At 39.5% G+C, this 21388-nt stretch overlaps 1 protein-coding gene across 2 annotated transcripts in view; it reads right to left on the bottom strand.

Annotated features, from left to right (window-relative positions):
• The window catches only part of LOC136349615 (membralin), a 46436-nt gene that overhangs the window by 18225 nt on the left and 6823 nt on the right, over nucleotides 1-21388 (bottom strand). For both annotated transcript variants that reach the window (XM_066301301.1, XM_066301307.1), the window contains 3 exons: nucleotides 15864-15921; nucleotides 14336-14419; nucleotides 6434-6566 (listed from right to left, as the gene is read on the bottom strand). In XM_066301301.1, the coding sequence (XP_066157398.1) occupies nucleotides 6434-6566; nucleotides 14336-14419; nucleotides 15864-15921 (275 nt within the window). The remainder of the gene's footprint in view (nucleotides 1-6433; nucleotides 6567-14335; nucleotides 14420-15863; nucleotides 15922-21388) is intronic.

Here is a 21388-nt window from a genome sequence, read left to right as displayed (position 1 = left end):
TCCTGGCTGCAGTGAACCAGTGGTCTCTCAAGTTGGAACCAATAAGTGAGATATTCTTCAAGAGTCAGATTTTGTAAAAAATCATTTATTACCGACGACCGAGCATCGCGAGGTATTTGGTGAAATTGAATAGTCCGTCGTAAATGCGAAAAAATTTTTTAATTTAGGATGAGATGATTATCCTTCCGAAGGCAAAAAAAAAACGTTAAAACTTAATTTTTCTCGAAGCAAAATGTTTGCAACCACATGTGGATTATGATCAGCCCAGATTGTTCATATTCTCTTTTGAAACAAAAAAAAAAAAAACATTCTCCCGAAAATTATATTTTTAAGATGTGGATTTTCTTTTTTGCGTTCCAAAACTGCTTCACGAATGTAGATACTGCGTTCGTGATCTTCTGACTTTCGACTTTGAACTTCTGTGGACTCAAATGCACGTCATTCTTGGCCAAAGATTCTCCAAATCGAAACATATACTAACCCCAATCACCTGCAGCACTACGAATAAAGGCTCGAGCATAAACCTAGAAGTGAAGCTAATACATTGATCATATTTTCTTCCTCGGAGGTTGCGGATCTCGGTAAACTTGGCGCAGCTTTTAGTCTTAAGTGATAATTAACGAAATTGTGTTGTATCCGTCTAAAGTTGGTTGCCGTTGATTCGCTGTAAATTGCAGTATATTGCGTTAACCTTTCTCCACTTCTAATCGTCCATCGACCGCGAATCACTCTGTATAAATTGATATCTTGCTGGCAGTGGTGAGATACTCTGAATTTTCGATCCCTTTTATCTGCGTGCCATATGTGTTCCACAAAAGTATTCCACTTTTCGACAAAGTTCGGTAGACTCAACGATGTTTTTAGCCCGAGCGACTTTGATTCCCACATTTCAGAATGGGGGTGTTAGTTCGGGCGTGTTTCAGGTTATTGGTGCGTTACTGAATGCGCCAAACAGCGAACGGGGTTTTTGATTCTGAACGGCATTTCGCAATCAATCCGTTTTCTACTTTTATTTACTTCTTCAGCCCTAGAGAACGTGCAGAATCTTGGGACATTGGGTCGGTTAATCACTGACTTTCAAAAAAACCGCAACACCAAGAAGAACACATCGTTCACGTTTGAAATTCTGGCATTACGTTGGGTCAGGTAATAGATACAAACGATCAAAATATCAAAAGAAAATTATTGTGAATAAGTGAAAAAATTTAATAATAATTTAATAATGGGGCGGTATCTCCTCTTAAATTAATACATTCCTGTAAGCGACGTGGCATGCTTAAAATTAAATTGTCAATATCTTCCTGTGGTATTGTATCCCAGGCAATCTGCACCTGTTCGCGGAGTTCATCTATGGTCTCTGGGGGGCGAGCTAAACGTTGAAGTCTCCCACCCATTATATCTCATACATGCTCCATTGGGGACAAATCTGGAGATCGAGCTGGCCAAGGCAGAGTTTCCAAATTTTCATCTTCCAAATACCTCAAAGTATCGTTGGTACAAAGTGGTCGCGCATTATCCTGTTGAAATGTGCTTCCAGGATGGTCGTGCATGTATGGTACAAGAACCGGTTCTAAGACACTATTAATGTACCTCTGAGCATTTAATCTATCATAAATTAAAACAAGAGGAGACCGACTACCATACTGGATGGCACCCCAAACCATGACTTCTGGTGTTAAACCAGAATGACGCCTTTCCAAAAAGTCCAAATTCAATCGCTCTCCTCTGCGCCTTCCAACACGTAACCGTCCATCAGATCGCCATAAACAAAATCGGCTCTCATCACTGCACACGATTCTTCTCCACTCATCCATCCATTGCACTCTCAGACGACACCAATCCAGTCGAACCACCCTGTGGTTTCGTGATAATGGAAGCCGACGCATAGGACGATATGAATTTAGTCCAAAACTTCGAATTCTGCGATACATCGTACCAAGGGAGACCCTTCGATTTAGGGTGGCTACCCAGTTAGCACTAAGAGACGGAATTGTTTCAAACGGGGCGTCTGTCGCTGAACGACGAAGTCGCCGGTCTTCGCGTCGGTTCGTCATTCTTGGACGGCCACTACCACGATGACGATTTACTGACCCTTCGCTAGACCAATCTCTCCAAGCTCTTAGCACTGTTGATGCGTTTCGATCCAATCTACGTGCAATTTCGCGGAAAGGGAAACCTGCCTCGTGCATACCAACAATTCTTCCTCTTTCAAAGGGAGTTAACTGCCGATAAACTGCATTTTGGCGTACGCGAGGCATTTTGCACTACTACACATTCAATATGGAACTAACAATAATACCTTTATCGCTATCCGCCTGTAAAAAAAATTGCAAAAAGAACGATCGTCACAGATAAAAAAGTAAAGAAAAACTTCATATCGCATTAAAATGCGAACTTGAAATTTTTATCATTTTTTTCTCTTTACAAGTCTAAAATCATACCAAAATTTCAAATACGTACAATGCGTTCTTCTTGGTGTTGCGGCTTTTTTGAAAGTCAGTGTATAAGGAATGATGCAAGGCCTAAATCTCGGAGACCAACCAGCGGAACTATCAACTGCGCCTTTTGGGGTGACCATCGCACGCCCACGATGGGCGCCATCGAAAGACGCCAATGCCGCATGTGTACTTCCAAAATAAACACACAATAAAATAGTAATTATTGCTATCGCCTCAATTTTGTACAACGCAGAACTTGGTCTCATCCTTTAATTTGAATGCCCGGTAGGGAACGGCGGGATAACATTGAACAATGGCGTCCCTAATTAAATTAATTGCGGCCGGGGCATCCGCCGCCATTTCGAGGTCCGTTTGTTCAAAATTCACAAACATGTGATTGATTGGGTATTCATCGACGAAAGTCGGGTAATGAGGAACAACTCGGATCATGGCGAGACCCAAATAACGGGTTTGCGAATGCCAATTAAGTGTCTTTTTGGAGGGCAGTGTTGGCGTTTTGGGTTAACGATTGTAATGCGGTTTGTGACAAATCAAAGTTTCGCACGTGATTCGATGGACACGTATTTCGCCAAAGAATAGCTATGTTTTGTGCATACATGTGGAAATGAATAGCGCTATGTCAGGGTGTTTAAGCCTAATGAGTGCAATTGCGAATCTATCATCGCACGGGCAATAAAACCCACTGGATGGGAAGCATGGATGTGATGCATTATTTCGAATTAAAAAAATGTCCGATAAAATCTCTTTTAGTGGAATCACCTCTCTCGAGGTTATAGGGACAACATCTGACAGCCCGGAATTACTTGAATCTCCTGGAACGCGCTAGGTGACCGCAATGCCGCCGACCCGTAGTAACGAGAGGGTGTCCGAACATACTACGCCGTAGCGAGAAGTGCTCTCGCAAATCTCTCTAACTCATACTTGTCAGCCTTTTCACTTCTCCGAAAGGCTCCAAATGGCCGAGAGCTGCTTCCCAAAAAACCGCCCTGTCTCACCCTTGTTTGCATCCACCTCTAGGATGCACAACAATTATTAATTACCAATCACCACATTTCCTTCGAACGAAGCGGGAGTAGTTTGCAATTAGCGACACAAAGGGCGAACTGTACCGACATGTTCCATTGGCTTCTGTGCATAATCCCCTCAAAACATTAACCACTTCGCTTAAGCGTCTTAATAAGAAATTAACACAACTCGTTATAGACCTTTGTTTGTAAGCAACTGCTCAAAGTTCGATAATCCATCGCCGCGAAATTGCATTTCTCAGATCGGGGCAGGAGAACGGCGATGTTGAGCTTTGATCTGGAATTTCAATGAAAGCGACTTGAGTTCGATAAAACACGCTGATTATTATAACAAAAACGCATTTGTTGATCTGTGTCGAAGCAAAATGTAGGGATTCAGTCAGGGCGCCGTTTTTTTTTTCCTAAAAGGGTGCAACCAAGTTAAAAAAAAAATTATTATAAAATTTGGAATCCAGAAACGCTACGACTGTGAGTTCATTAGCGGAGCCTAGAGCCACCACAAAGCACTGCAGATGAACTCTGGGGAGGCACATAGACTAAGGTTCCGATAGAGGGGTGGTACCGCACAACATCTAACGATCGCCAGCAGCTCGAGAATTAATAAAGACAGTAACTTTAGAGATCAACACTCCATTAGAACGGCACGGTTGCTTCGAACCCCAATTCTCCCCCTAGAAGTGGGAAAGATTTGGCAATGTGAGGACATGAAGTCATCCCCACATAACGAACACACCAATCTAATTCCTCAATTTTCTACTTATCCACTCAATTATTCTTAACGCTCCATCATAACAATCCCATTACAGCTTTGCGCAACATTGAAAAAAGGATTTTAAAGCGAAGATTATAGTCAAACAATTAAATACAACTCGTAAAATTAAAATAATAATTACTCTTTCAGCGCGTACGGTTAAATGGGGCTTTCATAACGACTATGAGTTACACTCGAGAAGGAAAATGGTCGGAATAAAAGCGGGAATTTAAAACCTGAGTGCCTCTATAATATTTGGGGAAGCTCTGTGTTATCTGAAGGGAGATAATTCCGACAGGAACTTCAGATCTGGAATGTTCCAATGGCTTTGAACGATTAATTCGAATTTAATGAAACATTATGGAATGAATGGGTCCTTCTAGAGACGTTGGTTTATTAACTAGTTGATTCAAAATTTTCGCGGAATGTGGCGAAATTTTCTATCCTTAATTCTTGTGGCTCGTAACAAATGGAATTAAAAGAATCCAAAAGTGTGTTTGAATCTCCGCTCGAGTAATTCATGCCGTGATAACAGAGCAATAGAGTTGTTCACCGTCCCCTAAACATCTCGACTAGAAAGATGTTTCTTTAATATATTTTCGAATAAATAACAAATTCGAATATTGCAGGAAATGCGATGCTGTTCTCGACATGTCCAACATTCGGGAATAGTCCAAATACTGCGAAGTCGTTACCTTTAAGCATCTAAACCAAACGAGATGGTCTCGTAAAGTTCCATGGAGGTTCTTTCATAATCAAATGCTCTAGGTAATAAGTTTTGTAATACATTAAAAAATTCCATAAAGATGTCTTCGGTTTTTCGAGATTCGAGAACGTTCTGTAGGCCGCTGCATGTATAAAGTTGGGAATATATAACTGATTACTCTGGAAAGCGAGCCGCTGTTTCGAGAAAACTCGGAAAATATCCAGAAGCCCTGCTATTGTTTCTGGGATGTTTTCGAATTTTGACTGAATATTAGAATTGAGATTAAAAAAGGACTAAGATGTACAATTGACGTGAACCATGGCTGATGTGTGACTGCAATAACCCCACAACCCAAACATGATGAAGTAGTGCTTTCAACGATCGCAGCTCTGCTGGAATGGAGCAGTGTGCGTCGCTGCTGTGCACGCTGTCGTGCACAGCTCAGCCGCCATCAACACGCTCCATGGAAACAGAGCATTAGAGTCGTTTTAACATCTCTTCTCAGACAAGTTATTACTCTAACAACTGCACCAAAAAATCAAATATCCAAAGCAGATTGCAATAAAAAATATTAGTCAGATCGTCCTCGGTAGAACCTATTCGGCCTTGTGGAGTCGAACTTTTGATATCCTTTGAGCTGATCTATTTTTTTTTTCAAATTACGTGATTTTCACGCCTGCTGTTAATGTAATCTCATAGCTAAAAAGGAAACACGGAAGTTTGACGAACTGCTTCCTCAAATTTCCGCTGGAACCTTCTCTGTTCAAATAACACGCTAATAAGAGCAAATGCAAACGAAAGTGAATAAAAGTGTGACACCCCTTAAGAAATAAAACCCCCAGCAATACGTCTTCAAACCGAATTAATCCGCTTAAAGTTCAGGATGAGCGTTGGGCAACTTGTTCGCATCCAAACTTTTTATGAGTTTAATAATTTAATTTCCCCAAAGTTAAATTCGCTCAAAATTTAAGCGGTTCTTGTTGTGGCGTCAGTTAGAACAAATGCAATTATGCTCGTCTGTGTCTCTCGGGGGTCTTTGATTTCCGCCCTTGATATTCACCATTTCAGCGCAACATGAGCTTTTATTTCAAAGTTAACCGTAAAACGCAATGAGAAAGCTCCGCCGAAGGCGATGCAACGTACGCTGAAAGTTGCACCACCCAAGGTATAAATCAGTTTTGCATAAAAACTGACGAAGTGAGCTTCTGCTAATAAGCTCCTTGTTGTCGGGCTCGAAAACTTGAAAGCAACAACTGATAAATATTTAAAATTATACGTCAGGGCGAGTCCCTGGCGAAAGAAAATGGCGTCCGGGCCCATTAACATTCTGATTTTATTTATGCGTTTTTAATTAAAAGGACTTCCGTACTTGTTCACTACCCAGGTTCGAGGATTGAAATACTTATAACTTTAGCAGAATTAAATTAGGAAACTTTTTCGGAGCTTTAAGGTTCGAGCACGCCCAAGTTTTATCACTGGAAAGTGTACTTACTTTAGCCAATGTCGCTTTGTAATCGTGGTGTGGCAGCATATTGCATCGTACTGATCGGCCAACCATACGATGAGGATCACGTAGAAAGCGGTGGAGGTATCGTTGAAAAACTCCGACATTATGGCTTCAATACCTGAAATAAAAAAGAAAAGAGATATGAGAATTCTTTATGGCGCACCCTTGTAATAAGTCGAACTGTTTTCTGTCCATGAAAAAGAAAGGAAACATTCCTACGTTTTTCCAGCCGAAGGACCTCAGATTACTTAACGTCCTCGGGCTGAAACATCGAAAATGGTCAGCGATACGTCGGATTGTGTATATAGGCCATGTCACAATTAAAAGCAAAAATTTGAATTAAAAACGATAAAAATGTATTTAAAAAATTGTTACTAAAATTATTTTAGATGATCTTCTGTGGAAACGAGACGGAAACTAAGCAGACGTACTGAGGTCTAAAATATACTTGTGCGTTTTTCTCTTAGTCCTGAAAAAGATAATCAACGCTATAAAGTGTTCGGTACGCTACAAGATAACCCACTTCAAAAATATGAAGTGAAGCGTTCACCATTTCTCCGAAATTCTGGAACGTTCCAGACTCCACACTGCTCTCAAATGAAAACTGATCAGCTATTCCCTCAGCTCTCGCAGCGCACCTGCGTACACTACAGCGCTCTTAGGTAATGAATGCCGGAATTCAATCGACGATTCTAGAAAACGCGAAGGTGTTTACCAATTCTTCTAGATTCTGAAACGTTCTACGGAAGCGTTGTTGCCTACTTCAAACATCGGAAGCAAACCGAGCAGTCTCGTGACGGTCACTTCATGCGAATTCGATGTGCGACGATCATCTCGACTTCTTCGAGATTCGACGATGGTCGGTTTTCGTCATCAACTTCAAGCGTCTAAATGAATCAGGAAGATTTCCCTCGAGAGCACATTGATTTTTCGACTTAATTGTAGATTCGGTAACATTTCACAGGCGGTGAAGTTGGCGATGTTGTCATATCCGTAGGAAATTAATTCTGAACTTCAAGCCCTCACCGCTTCGTAATTATGGTCATTTGAGAAAATGCGGGAATGGGTGGAACGTCTAAAAGTCGCAGGTGAATAATCGATTACACTTCCGAAACGTTTACTGCAGATCAGTAGTAGATCCTCCACTTGCAAAGTAGATATTTGAAGCATTAGCAAATGCTAGTTTTATGCGGACGACCCAATGTTTCCCATCCGTTTACCAATGCTAATAAAGTGTTTGAAAAGAGCGCTTTTACCGGCTGTTACACAGGAAAATATTTAAAATAAATCTCTCCCTATTGGCAAATTCATTTTCAATTGGCAAATAAAAAACGCTCGGCATCCTGATCAAAACCCGCGTTCCCAAATTCCAAGGTGGGTACATTACGGCCCCGATAACTTTGTAACCAAATTAAATTATTCAAAAACATTTAATTTGCCATAAAACGTCGGAACGGATGTCTGCCGAAGCCGACGTTGGCAGCTAAATTTAAAACACCCTCTTTAAAACTTCCCTCGAACATTTTAATATATTCGCCTTACTTTCGGCCCGTGTGTCAAAGGTTTTTTAAGGATGGCATTAACATTTTTATAGAAAAGTTTGTACGCTATTCGAATCGATCAAGCTGCTTTAACGGCTGTTGCCGAACGGATCGTGCTTTCCCTCCTTCGGATGATCATTTTTCGTCTTTAAAAAACTCACAGCACGGCAAATACAACCCTTTGGTGGGATCTTATCGTGGTAAAAGTTTGACATAAAATCTTTAACTTTCAGCATTACAATTTACCACTTAAGAAAAATGTTTCTCTAAACACTTCACTGAATACATCCACGATCTCCAAGACTCCAAGAGCGTTCCGAATCCGTTCTGACAACATTCTTAACATCAACATTCTTAACAATGCTTCCAAAAAAAACAGCATTGCTAAGTATTGTTTACTTTACTAAAATTATAATTAGTGACCGTATAAGCAATGTATGACTCATTAAAATCATTCCCGCATGTCGCCCCGAGCCCTGATTGATGCCCGGCAATCGATTATCCTGTATTTGGACACTTCATTTTTCATAATACATCACGATAATTATTTTCCATACCACGTAATTTAGTGTCCGCTGCTTGTTTGAGTTTAATGAGGGTTTTAAATTACCACATTACTGAATTACTCATCGGATCTATTTGATCGAGTGTTTGGCGACGCATTACCATCAATTATCGCAGGGCGAAGAAGCAACTGATGATCAAATTCAATGCGAAGGCAGTCGTAATGCAATCCCGCGATCGTTTAATCGGAAATAAAAATTTCGCCGCCCATGAATAGATACACAGAGAACAGAGGTCGCGATAGCAACTGGTTTCCATTGTCGAAGGCTGCCTCCGGCCCTTCACATCGCAGGGCTCGCCCTTACTTGTTGCAACTTTCGGGTGTTGCGGCCGGCCCATACGCCTCTTCGCCTGTTGATTCTTACAGCTTTTTTGCCAGTGGCGGCCCTTAAATTTCGCTCTAAACTCGGCACTCAAGAGTTAAAAGTACAAATTTTAACTTAATAGGCCTACGCAACATGGTGTCAATTCGTCGGTCCTTTGTGAGACGCCTCTGACTTTCACATCGAAATCGGATTAAGTTGGTGCTCTCGACTTTTTTTGACATTTTGAAATATTCGCAATTTTTCATCGCAAACTGCGAGGTGCTCAATTCCTGCGAGAAACGCCAAATTTTCCATTTAACAAAAAAATCAGTAGAGTTAGCCCCCACTTTCTAGCCATCGATGCTGAAAATATATTCATTCTCTACAACTGTAACTCGTTAGAATTCAATTAAAACACACAAATACGTCAGCTGCGAACTTGTAGAGGAATTTCCGAGTACGCCCCTGTTCGGTTTCGTATGACACACTTACGATATCGACTTAAGAATCGGGGACGAGAGAGAGAGAGAGAAAGAGAGAGAGAAGGCCAAATGTATCGGGTGATAAGACTACGAGGAGGTGATAAGTGGTTTCAGGAAGAAGTTGGGAAGTTTTGATTTATTTAGGGGATGAGCAAAAAGTCCTAAATAAGGAGCTTCCGCGTTTAGATATGTATGGCGCCAAGGTAAACTTTAATTTCTACAAGTTGGGGAGGCTGAAAAAACCAATAAACTTATGGCTTTTCCCATGGTTTCACACTCAAATTTGAAAATTGAATTTTTTCCGCTTATTTTCACTCTTGCCTCAAAACACCATTGTTTCAAGGTCTTGCTCTTTCAGTAAAAAAACACGAAAAATCACGATTTATTTGAAAAGAGGTTTCGGAGGAAAATCGAAATCTCTTCAACACCCATATTTCTTATTCTTGGAAAACCAGTCTCTTTCAAGTCTTCTCCTGTCCTAAAGCGAAATAAGAAATGCTGACTCCATACTGGCGTGCTTCTTCGAATTCAGTGGTGAAGTAACACATCGTGCTATTTCAGATTAACCCTGATGATGATGATGATGATGATGATGTTCCAGTGACGGTACCTTCGTACTACATGTCGGAGATGGAAAAGGACAAGTTCAACCAAGTGTCAACTTTCACACTAACACGGCAATATCTCGGGAATTCGTGCAGCAATTGCCGCAAAAAGAGCGCTGAAATTAATCATCTCGGTGAAACGAACCTTTTTCGTACAGCTCGTTAAAAGCCGCGCGGGGGGCACGAAGAGAAGGGCCATATCAATTTCTGAGTCCTATCAAGTCAAGTGAGTCAAAAATACCTTTACAAAATGATTAAAAACGCAGAGTAGGAAAGAATTTCTTGGATTTTTGCGAGCCATGCTCAGGAATGAAAATTGTCCGATGATGATCTGAGTTGCTCATATACCTCTGGGGGTGACTAAATTCGCATTTCATGACTGGTCGCACTAATCGCTGTGACATTCTATTCAAAGTTCACACTTCGCACAACTTTAAACAGTTCGCATTCATGAATGTTATTATTATTTATCCCTATAAAATTTTCCGCTAAATAGCGTCGACGTCGTCGGCCCCTCGAAACGTATTTGTCAACTTGTCTATTACATGCCGGAACCGATTCAATTATAATTTCGCAAAAACATTCAGGCTGCTCTTTGGCAGGTCATTATTATGATCGGAGCGTCGTCGCCGTCGGGGCGCGACGTGGTGGAGATTTCGTATTCATAGTGTCGCGAAACGCGCCGCCGTCAGAGCGTAGAAAAGGCCTCCGCTTCTGGTTGAATAAAATTACAAATTCGTTCACATGGGGGTGAAGTTCTCGCCCCCATCGAACCTTATCTGAAATCTTGAGCGTAATGAGTTTAATAAAAACCTGTCAAAGGTTGCCGCATTTTATGTGGAATTTTGCTCAATGGGCTCGCCCAGAGATCGTAAACATGAGGAATGACGTGCCACGAACGTAATCATTCTCAGAAGCACTTAGAAAATAAGACTCCAGGTAAAAGTTCACGCGGCACGTGGAAATAACGTGGGACAGGTGGTACGTGCGAACAATATGAGACAGGTGGAAAGTGGGAACCCGACTCATCTGAATGATACTTATAAAACTACAACGAACTCCAAATTTGAGCTAATACCGCCTATCCGGGTCTCGTGTTATAGCCACGACGCAGTTGTCTCGAATTTTAGCCGTCATTTATTAGAGCTATTTGTTCACGGTGGTATCAAATAACCGCTAATGCAAGTGTGATTAAACCGAGAACCCGAAAATTAAATTTTAGGGGTAAGATTATTGAAATTCATGCGAAAATCTGGGAAAATTATTTAGAGAACATTTAAATTTTAAACGGCCGCTTTGCCGCGTCTACCCACCATTTATTTTAATAAGGCCCCGTTCATTAAGGCTGGCAAGGACGAGACAAATTTCTGTGTACACAAACAAATTATTCATGGTCCGTCTTTGCCTAATAATTAAAATTAATCTGTATACAGAACGAATAACAATGTGCACCGCCCCCGACGTCGGGTTAATGTATGCTAAAAATGCCTCGAGTCGTAACCGTTTCGTCACCCCCGGAGTAAATAAACACTAATTTCATTTGTTGAGAAGTAGAAATAAACACAGCGAGGCAAAACGACTTCCAGTCTCCGGCCTGGTATTTTTCTCCATCACCGAGACGTTTCTGCGACATGAAATTTTAAAACGGTGCAACAGAAACTAAACAACTTTCATGGAATTGGACTTGTTTTTCTCTCCATCAACTTGATGGAAAATGTTTATGTACCTGAACTCTTCTTCACTATTGAGCACAATCAATGGCATTAATTTCACAGAAATTGCGGCTCTAACGGGTTAAAGTGCGCCTCAAACAGTCTCTCCTAACCAAACTTTCCATGCGTGCCTCTCTGTGCCGAGTCCTGGTAACTTGTCCGCAGTAGCCGAGAACGGACTCTCTGAATCTGGCTACGGGAGTGTTAAGGAAAACTTTCTGCAAACATAACGGTCATTATCAAATAACGGTGACGGCCAAGTAACTGTGTCCTCCAAACGACGATGACCATGATTGACATGTGGCGGCCAGTAATAGCGTAACTGTATGTAAGTGAGCCCGACCATTCCCAAATTTCGCACCAACAAGTGTAACAATTTTCATGGAATACCGGTGACTGTTACGTAATTGCGACTTCAGTACAGTAACTTCCAAGTAGCACTAACTCACAGTTCCGTTCGAGATATTATTATTACATACATATATGATAACCATTTTACTAAGTATGTATTTTTCAGAACTTCTGAGGTGCCATGGAGGTCAATTTCAGTTACCTTTACTTTTTAACTTTTGAAGTATTACAAGCTAAAAACTTCTCTAATATTTTAATTCTGAAAGCAGGAATTTGAACTAAACATTATTTTTAAGCGAAGTTGCCCTCATCTTTGAACTCCTGGATTTGAAAAGTTGCAAGCTTAAAAACAAGTGTTACATGCTCAAACAAGAGAGTTTTCACTTAAAATTGTCCACACATAATACCGTCATTTGTCACCAAAAATGACCCTTTTAAGTACGGTTGTCCTAACATTTCAACTCCCATTGGCACAATCCTTGTATCTACTCTGGCTTCAAAAGCTGTTCATATTAAAAAAATTGTAAGATAACAAATTGCTGTGAATGCGATTCCAGCTGCCTCAATAACACATTGAAACATCAACAATCTCAAATTACGGAGTATGTAGGAACCAATGGTCGAAATCGATTGGTTATCATGAATTTGACCTTCGGCTTGAGGTGCATTACAATACGGCAGACCACCGCGCCACTACGGTTAATAATCCGGGCGAATATGACTCTCACATGGCTTTAATCGGTCTTAGGCCGAGCGTTATAGATGCAAAATTACGTATAGATAATTTTCGAGAAGCTTTAAGATGGCTAGAACTCCTGGATTTCTGTAACAGAATAATAATCCGAGTCCGCTTCTGACCCGTAGCATTCCAATTCACCTAAGGTCTTCGTGAAACTTAAACTAAAGATTTCCCGACAAAGAAAGTTCCCGCTCTTTAATTAACCAAAGCCAAAAAAGTCTTTAAACTTATTTAAAAGGGAAACTCTGTACGGAACGTTAACAATAACATAAATACAAGAGGGTTTTGGATCGGGAGCGGAAAAGATTTTCCCGCCGTATCGAAAACCTCCTTTAAAACGTTGCCGTTGCCGTATTGTTCGGGTTTTTGCCGGTGGTTACCTCTATTTTCTTTTTAAAAGGGCATTATAGCGGTATCCTTTTCTTTTGTTAGAACTTGGGTGGCTGTTACAATAAAGACCGGCTTTTCTTCTTTTTAAATAGGCAGGTGAAAACGTTCGGCGAATTCACGTTGGTCCGGTATTTATATCGCTGATGTTCCAAACAGACAGATTCTCTATTATAGAAACTGCCATGAAAAGGTTGTTATTTGTGTAACTAGAGCTTTACCCTCGAGGCGTGCACTTGTCACCCTGGAGACAGTATTGGAAAAGCCACTTTACACTCACGTTACATATATATTCGATATTTTTCTCAGGATCTCTTAGAAAATATAAGCATAACAATGTATGATATCCATGTATTCAGCCCTCCTATTGTGACTACAAAGACTTACCCTTTAAGTCGAGCGAGATATGGAGAAAAAACGCATATTCATTTATGACTGACATGACTAACAATCAGTTTTTCTGTTATTTATGTGTAAACACAGCTCATCTCTTCAAAAATCTTTGGGTCACGGTGAACTAATAAAGAAGTCTCAAATTCGAAATTGCAAATTCACACTCGTTCAGTACCAAGACCTTAACGTCCGGAGTTCCTAAGCGTCAGTCGAGAGGCACATGGGAGCACAACTTATCCTTACTTGAGAGGAGGTTATTCAATGACAGCGGAAATAGTAAATTTTTGCGCTTTCTAGGTATAGGTAATCAAAATAAATTATTGAAGGCGTTTATTTTCTCTTTAAAACTATGTAGAAAATTTCGAAAGATACAGAAAATTAAACGAAACTAATGAACAGATTTGTTTCTTTACGATTCCAAAAAATTGCAAAACCATCGAAATCATTATTGGCACTAAACAGAAAAATATGTGATCAATCGAATTTTATTTGTTCAAATCGGCTTACTCATTAAAAATCTGAAGAAAATTTTGCGCATGTGGTGACAATTCGACTAAACCCACGGATCTATTTATTCTTCCCCGATTCGGGAATTTTCCAGAAGACCCAAATTACATTATTAGCACTAAATTAAAGGAATTTCACGTACATGCGAGTGATGCACGATCAAAGGAATTACAAAAACACTCAATTTCCCGTCCGTATCTCATGTGACCGAAGCAAATGTCAGTCTTTTCCAATTTTATATGCAAGATATTACTGGGTCAAAGGGACAAATGTAAAATATGAGATGAAAAATCCAACTTACCCACTAAAGCCAAAATGACTGTCAGCAGAGGGGCAGTCGGGAACGTGATCGCCAAGTTGAATTCCAACATTTGGAGTAAGTCCACTGAAATTCCATAAAACATATTTTAATGTACACCTTCCGGTGTTTACTTGAATAATACGTGTAAACTTTAATCAACGTCGAAGTGAACTTCCCCTTGTACCACAAAGAGCGAATCCTGATCCGATATCCGTGGTTAATTTCTTTACATGTAATTAGAGCGGAAACGTGTCAGATAACTTTTAAGCGACTAAACTTTTCAAGTTTGAATTTATAAACTTGTTCAAGATTGATGAAGTAACGGTAAAAAGGGTAAGCGTTTTAGCAGGGAGAGGGTTACGAAGTTTTATGGAGTTTCGAACAAAAACATCACGCCTTTGGTTGTTTGAGAGGAAGGTTGACTTTCTATTTTAATAATATTATTACGTGATGAGGATCTAAGGAATGTACCTAATTTTAATTTTAAAAGTCAGGACTAAAGTAAATTTTGGCAATTGATGCGCCGAAAACGTCCGGACTAATACGAAATGTAAGCGCAGAAGTCTATAGTAACTGCATCGAGTAGTGATGACTTACGGCGCACTCTCAGTTCTCGCGCATAAGCTTACGAATTTCACTCGAGCTTCTAAAAGCCATAGGGCGCTCATAGAGGCACATAATTGTTTTAAAAAATACCTATTAGATTAATTAATTTTCTAACTAGAAATTCTTAAAGATGATTTAAAACTAAGTAGGATTAAGTTAAGATAAATTGAGAGGGATTAAGTTAAGATTAATTAACCTAGAATTGCGAAGTTATAGTTGAGAGGTACGACACAACCGCACCTACAAAAATTAAAACGCGGGCCTGAAAAGCGAGGATTATGAGTTACGATATAGAGACAAAAGTTTCATAATCTGGTATTGGATGGTGGGAATATGCTTAGTTACTAGTAGTGATGAAAATTATCGGACGGTACGTGGGAATACGGCGCGCTTGAACTATAAAGATTCAAGATATTCGGGTCTAATATTGAGTGCCCGGCAAGTTTCAGCGAACATGACTTACTCATACCAAAATCGTAATTCTTTATCATTTTATGAGCGAGAACGGCAGAGAACAGCTGACGTCAAAATACTAGACAAAAAACTTCAGACATTTAACAAATCTCTCAGAAATCCCTTGACCGTCTCCCATAAAAAGTAATCTTAAGTATTTCATAGCGTTAAATTGGAACGAATTGGATTTGTAGCTTTCCGCCCTGGTTATTCCTTTAATCTTCGGCCGGCCCTTTATAATACGTTTCTGCGGTTGACTCTTTCTATATTTCTGGTTATAGTTGATACAGCAAATACATAAGGGCAAAGAAAAGAGGGTTAGTCCGTCCCCGGGGCTTCCGCCACAGACCGCGAACCGACAAACAACCGGAATGTTGACCACAAGGGCTGCCCTCGGACTTTCCACTTTGCAAATACAATCGTAGATGCTCTTTTATTGCCAATCGCTCTCTCTTTCGCTCTCACTTACCTATAAATACAAAGATCTGATGGTGGGCGTAGCGAAGGAGCATCGAAACGATCACCGTCTGCAAAGAAGAATAAATTTTAAAAAACTATGAAAAAACAAAACTAAAAGCTTAGTCGCTTCGTAAAATTAAATACACTGTTTTATGCAGATCTCCAAGGAGGGCAACATTAAAATGCCGGATAAAATGAGCTGTTTAGAGGAATGCGTCCCTTTTGAATTTTGAATGCAATTTATTAATTTACCTGCAACATTAGCGTGTATTTTTAAGAAAAACTCCTTTTATTTTTATGACTTTTCCGGTGTTCTCGAGCCGGAAAATGCATCTAAAATGACAGTTGTCGCACATAAAAGCTATTTATCAGATCGGCTTAGGTTAAGAGTTTTCTAATTCAGAAATAAATAAACGTTCATCATTCAAAGATATGTTATGCGATGCGCATTCAAATAGCCGCAGAGTTTTTATGAACTTGAAATTCTAGAAATTTACATTTGGAACTTTCTAGAATACCTTTTCTTTGAATCTCGCACGTGCGTGCTTGTTATGGCCCGAAGAGAATTTTCAATATTACTGCCTTTGGAAAATGCGATTTTTTAAATTAAGCTGATTTACAATAACTGGAAAATGATATTTTAATTAAGAAAGAAGAAATTGTCAGATTCATAGTACTCAGCACCGTACCGTATGGTACTTTTCTTAAGTCTGTGAAAAAAAATTGCATCAAAATTTATACCATTTGTATTTCTTCTTGTTCCTTCTTGCTGATCATTGCTTGCATGATATTCCTTACACGCTGCATTTGTTAGAGAGAAGATCCGCGGATTGGTCAATGAATGACAATCCTGAATGAGAAAACTCACTTTACGAAACAAAAACGCAAGAAAAAGAAGGCGAGAAAATAGATGGAGGGACAGGAACCACTTAGACATGTTATAGTGAAGGTAATTTGGAAGCGAAAAAGATTCGGAGAAACATAACTCAACTGATATTAGAGATCCAGGTGGTGAAGATGATCCAGAAAGTGACAATAATCAGCAATGTCCCAGATGGAAGATGCCTGTCCGAAATGCCCATACCCTGAGCTCCTATTTTGAAATTTACAAACTTATCTGAAGTTTTACGAATTACCTGTTAAGAAAACCTGTTTAGGATTACCGATTGTAATAGATGATGTTGAGGATCTCCTTTAAACTCTCGAAAAAATCTACTCGTACATTCTACGGGAATACTTCCATACCGAGTTGTCCTTCAGTTATGGGCAGGTATTTAGTAAATCGCATCGTTACAAGTAGAATTAGAATTTCATGTAGGTACGAAGATGCCATAAATCTCAAATGGACAGGTTGATAATACTCAACTGCACCTAATAAATGTATTTCAAGCGATTTTATTTCCTTCCCTTAGATCGGGCCGATCACGTGGCACTTCGATATGACGTGCGTTATTTCCGGTTAGGTGAAGATGCCGTTCCGGAGGCCCCCAAAAAGCCCGGGACCGGATGCGCGCCGCCCCGCTTTCCGCCTGTCTGGACCAGCAAACCATCATTATCATTGTTACCGTTTACGCAATGTGAACCTGAACATTTTCAACATTTATTTCCTTTCTTTCCAGTCTCGTTCGACAGGCAATTATGCTTTATTGCAGACTTCGGTGGCCTCCGAAATTTAATAATTGTGTAGCACGTACATGGGAAACATTACCATTATTTGATCCTGTGCCGAGGATTGAAACTGGATCCGTTGACGGCTGAGTTGACATCGTTCCCTAACCCGCTCGGGCGCCATCCCGGCCCGTTATATGCGTCATCTCTTGTGCTAATCAACGGCCAGATCCGGTTTCCGGGAACTACATAAATCAGCGGTACTCGAGCCCGGGGTTAACAGGCTCCCAGTGGCCTACTCTTATATAATTATGTCACCTATCGGGTAACAGCACGACAGTGGATTCAATTCAGGGGCGTAACTGATTTCCGGAAATTCGTGGATTGTAATTTTCCTTCATGTGGGGCAAACCCTTCTAAATGTGTGAATAGAGTTTCATGCATTTTATTAGCTGAGGGCAATCACACACTCCACGCCTCTGGATTTTAACACTCTGAGATGGTGTAATTGCACGTTTCGTATGGCGAACTGGGAGCTGCCATCCTGTTATAAATCATTGGCGTATGTTGGCGTATAGACTCTAGGTAATCTGTTCTTCCAAATTGACATCACGCCTTTGGTTTTTGGTATAGCTCGATGGAAATTTCCGATTTCCGAAGTTCCGTTGGGTAGATTCCCTGGCGCACAATGTTTCAAAGCGGCATTGAGGAACGGTTCAAAATTGTATGTAAACAGCACGACCTGCAACCTACGTCTCTGGTTGTTAACAGTCAGTGACGGGAATAGTGTATTTTGCATGACGGTCCGGCACCTCTTAAACTGCCCAAGTTTGGTGGGGAGTGCGGTTCTAAACAAACTGCGAAGTTTACTTTATTTCTTTTTCAAACGAGCCACTCTATGCCTATAGTCGCCTACTAGCATAAGCTGAACCGTTGATCTTAAAGAGTTTAAAGCTCTACGCAGACAGACTGCTCCCCAGGATCAAAAACTCAAAAAATACTCTACTATTAAAAAAATATATTTAATATATCTAGGAGATGCTACGTCATCTCATTTAAAAATTTTAAAACTTCCAAAAAATATTTTTCAAAATTAAGAATTTCCTAGTGACTTTCCTAAAATCAGGATCGTGCCAAACACGGTTTTAAAAGAGGTAGAAAACTATCAAAATCACTTTAAATACCATACTTTAAATACCAAAATTTTTTGGCTGTTACGCATATGGAATTTTAGTGAGTGCAAGCGAAAGACAATTAGGCGATTCGTAAGTTCCAGGGAGACAGGCGACTGTCGTTGACTCAGAAACAATATGCCTTAATCGGAGGATGAATCATATCATAAAAAGAGCTCGTTTTTGAATTGATGCGTTCTAAAATACCATTTCTATTGTGGTGTTTGTGGAGGTAAAGCTACATTAAAATTTATCATGGAACTTGTTCTCGAAGAACGTGTTCAAATTTACATATTGCGCGTAATTTGTGTCCTCCAAAACCACATAGAACTGTCTCCCTCACACTTATCAATCGCCTAATTGCCTCTTGCATGCACTCATTGAAACTCCCTGTGCATAACAGCGAAAAGGGTACTATACAGAGTGTCCCACTTTTAAGCTGTGAATGAAGATTACTCAAAAATAATACGTTATATGAAAAAAAGGTTTAAGTAAAAGTTGTCCGGTAGTAAGGAGGAGATATCATGAAGATAGTGACTTTTAGCGAAAACATCATTTTAAGGTAATTTCAAGAGCTTTTTTTTCAAATGGCAACCCTGAATTTTGTAGACCTTCAAAAAATAAATATTTTTTATTTGAAAAAATTTTTAGTAGACGTTTTGCTGTACGTTTATCCTCGATTTTTGTTCAATTTTTGGATTGGTCGAGATTGTGGCACTATCACAGCTTTAAATGGAACACCCTGTATATACCATACTGGCGACAACTTATTTTGTTGTAAAAAAATCTTTATAACTGCCAACCTTAAAGATTCAGTTGTTGACCAAATTGAAGATTTTGGCCCTTCAAGTCGGTCGATGGAGCTTTGTTATGCATGTGAAACAGTGAATGAAATGCTAAATTAAATAATTTTGGAAAACATTGGGCGTCTGAGTGACCATTTCTCGTTAAACCTCGCCATATATTTTCTAAATCGATATCTCAATAAATCCCCAACAAAAGCGTGTGTCTCCCAGTTTGAACAAAATGTGGCCTAATAATAATTATCCAAGGAATCATCAATCAAAGAAAAGCGTTAGAATCGTTCCCAATACATCAATTTTCAGCCGTCAAAAAAATAAAACAGGTGATAACTCCACGAAACGTATTAATTCCGACACCGAAGATGTCGCAATTCGCCTCGGAACGAAAATAAAACACGTCAGAACGTTTCCAATTAAAGTGGAGTTTCCTCAACTTCGTTGTGACATTCCGTCATTCAATGGGAGGAAGGAAGTCGTTAAAATAATTTTATCGACGAAAACCGAGGACGTTTATTGCGCCCCAAACAGGAATCACAATATGGAGACAGTCGTCCATTATTTATGTCCGAAGATCACCGGAGTCTGATAAAACGAATTAGATAAAAGGGACGTTTTGTTAGAATGTGGTAATTGTATCCCCGTTGGGTAGGGAAGTGACCCATTTCCTATAACGATGAAAAATAGCCCCCAATCCATTCAAAATCAGAATAATTTGCATTTAATTCCGAGGCATGTTTTGCGCGAAGCGCATCGGATGTCGTGCGCTGAATTTCATATTATTTCAGCCCAAATTACTCGAACGAGTGGAATAATTTGACATGTAACGCATCCCACATCCCCCCTTTGCACAACGGAGAACACAAAAGGAAATAAGGCTTTTTTCGAAAATTAAAAATTGATTATTTGGCGAAAAATGACGACCTTTGAAATTCGACGTTAAATTGGACATGATGAGAACGTCGCGGATAATTTGAGTTATGTCTTCGGGTAATAAGGTAATTTTATAAGGAAATAAGGCGTTCATCTTTCTAAGGTGAATTTCCTATTTACGACCCCGCAACTCGGAACAATGTTAAATAGAATTGGATTGTGAGAGAGAATTTTATTATACATTTACTTTGAAAACGTTAGAAAATGCATTTAAAATGCATTGATGTATAAAAATGAGAAAAGTCAATGACGAGTCCTAAATAACAGTGACGTGCAGAACTTTTTCTCAAAGGAATTTTCTAATAGCATTGTAAATTGGTTACACTTCGGAATGCCCTTTATTTCTGTTCAGTTATTACCAGTTATTACCAAACAACTCAATATCAATGAATACCAAAATTTCAATGGTTTACAAATCTTCCTTCCAAAGATGGTTTAAAATCATACGTTGCAAATAACCTTCTTAATCTTACCTAAAGACCTTGACTTGATGTGCCCTTGATTTTTTTCAGAGAATTTTTATTTTTCAACTGTCATTTTAGAGGCGATAATATCCAAATTTCAGTGATGCGCCAAGCTCTTTCGAAAAGTGTCGCAAATTCACCCTTCTCATAAATGAAATAACAATAACTTGATATTCACTGTAGATTACTAGTCTGATTTTTGGTCAATTCACCATGCAAACAATAATTATTCTGTTTATACTGCCAACTTGGAAAAAATAAATTACCAATCATTAGCGTTCATTGCATTTCTAAGATAAAACCTCTTAAATTTATCTTTTTTCTAAACTTACTAATATCTTCGTCCTAATCACAAATGTTGGCTTACTAATCTCCTGTTATTTTTGTCTGTTTAAATAACCAATTTTCCCAAACTAATAATTGTGAAACAACGAATTTTCATTAGTGTGCGACAGAATTGTTGAAATATTAACGAAATCTCGCTAGTTTTAAAGACTTTAAATAATCTAAGTGGGAACCAAAATTTCAACTCAATATGCCCTTGATTTTTGTTCGATT

The sequence above is a fragment of the Euwallacea fornicatus genome, chromosome 2 (genome assembly GCF_040115645.1).
Source record: "Euwallacea fornicatus isolate EFF26 chromosome 2, ASM4011564v1, whole genome shotgun sequence".
NCBI classification, from domain to species: Eukaryota; Metazoa; Arthropoda; class Insecta; order Coleoptera; family Curculionidae; genus Euwallacea; species Euwallacea fornicatus.
Note: the sequence above shows the minus strand (reverse complement) of the source record. Positions and strands in the feature narration are given on the sequence as shown.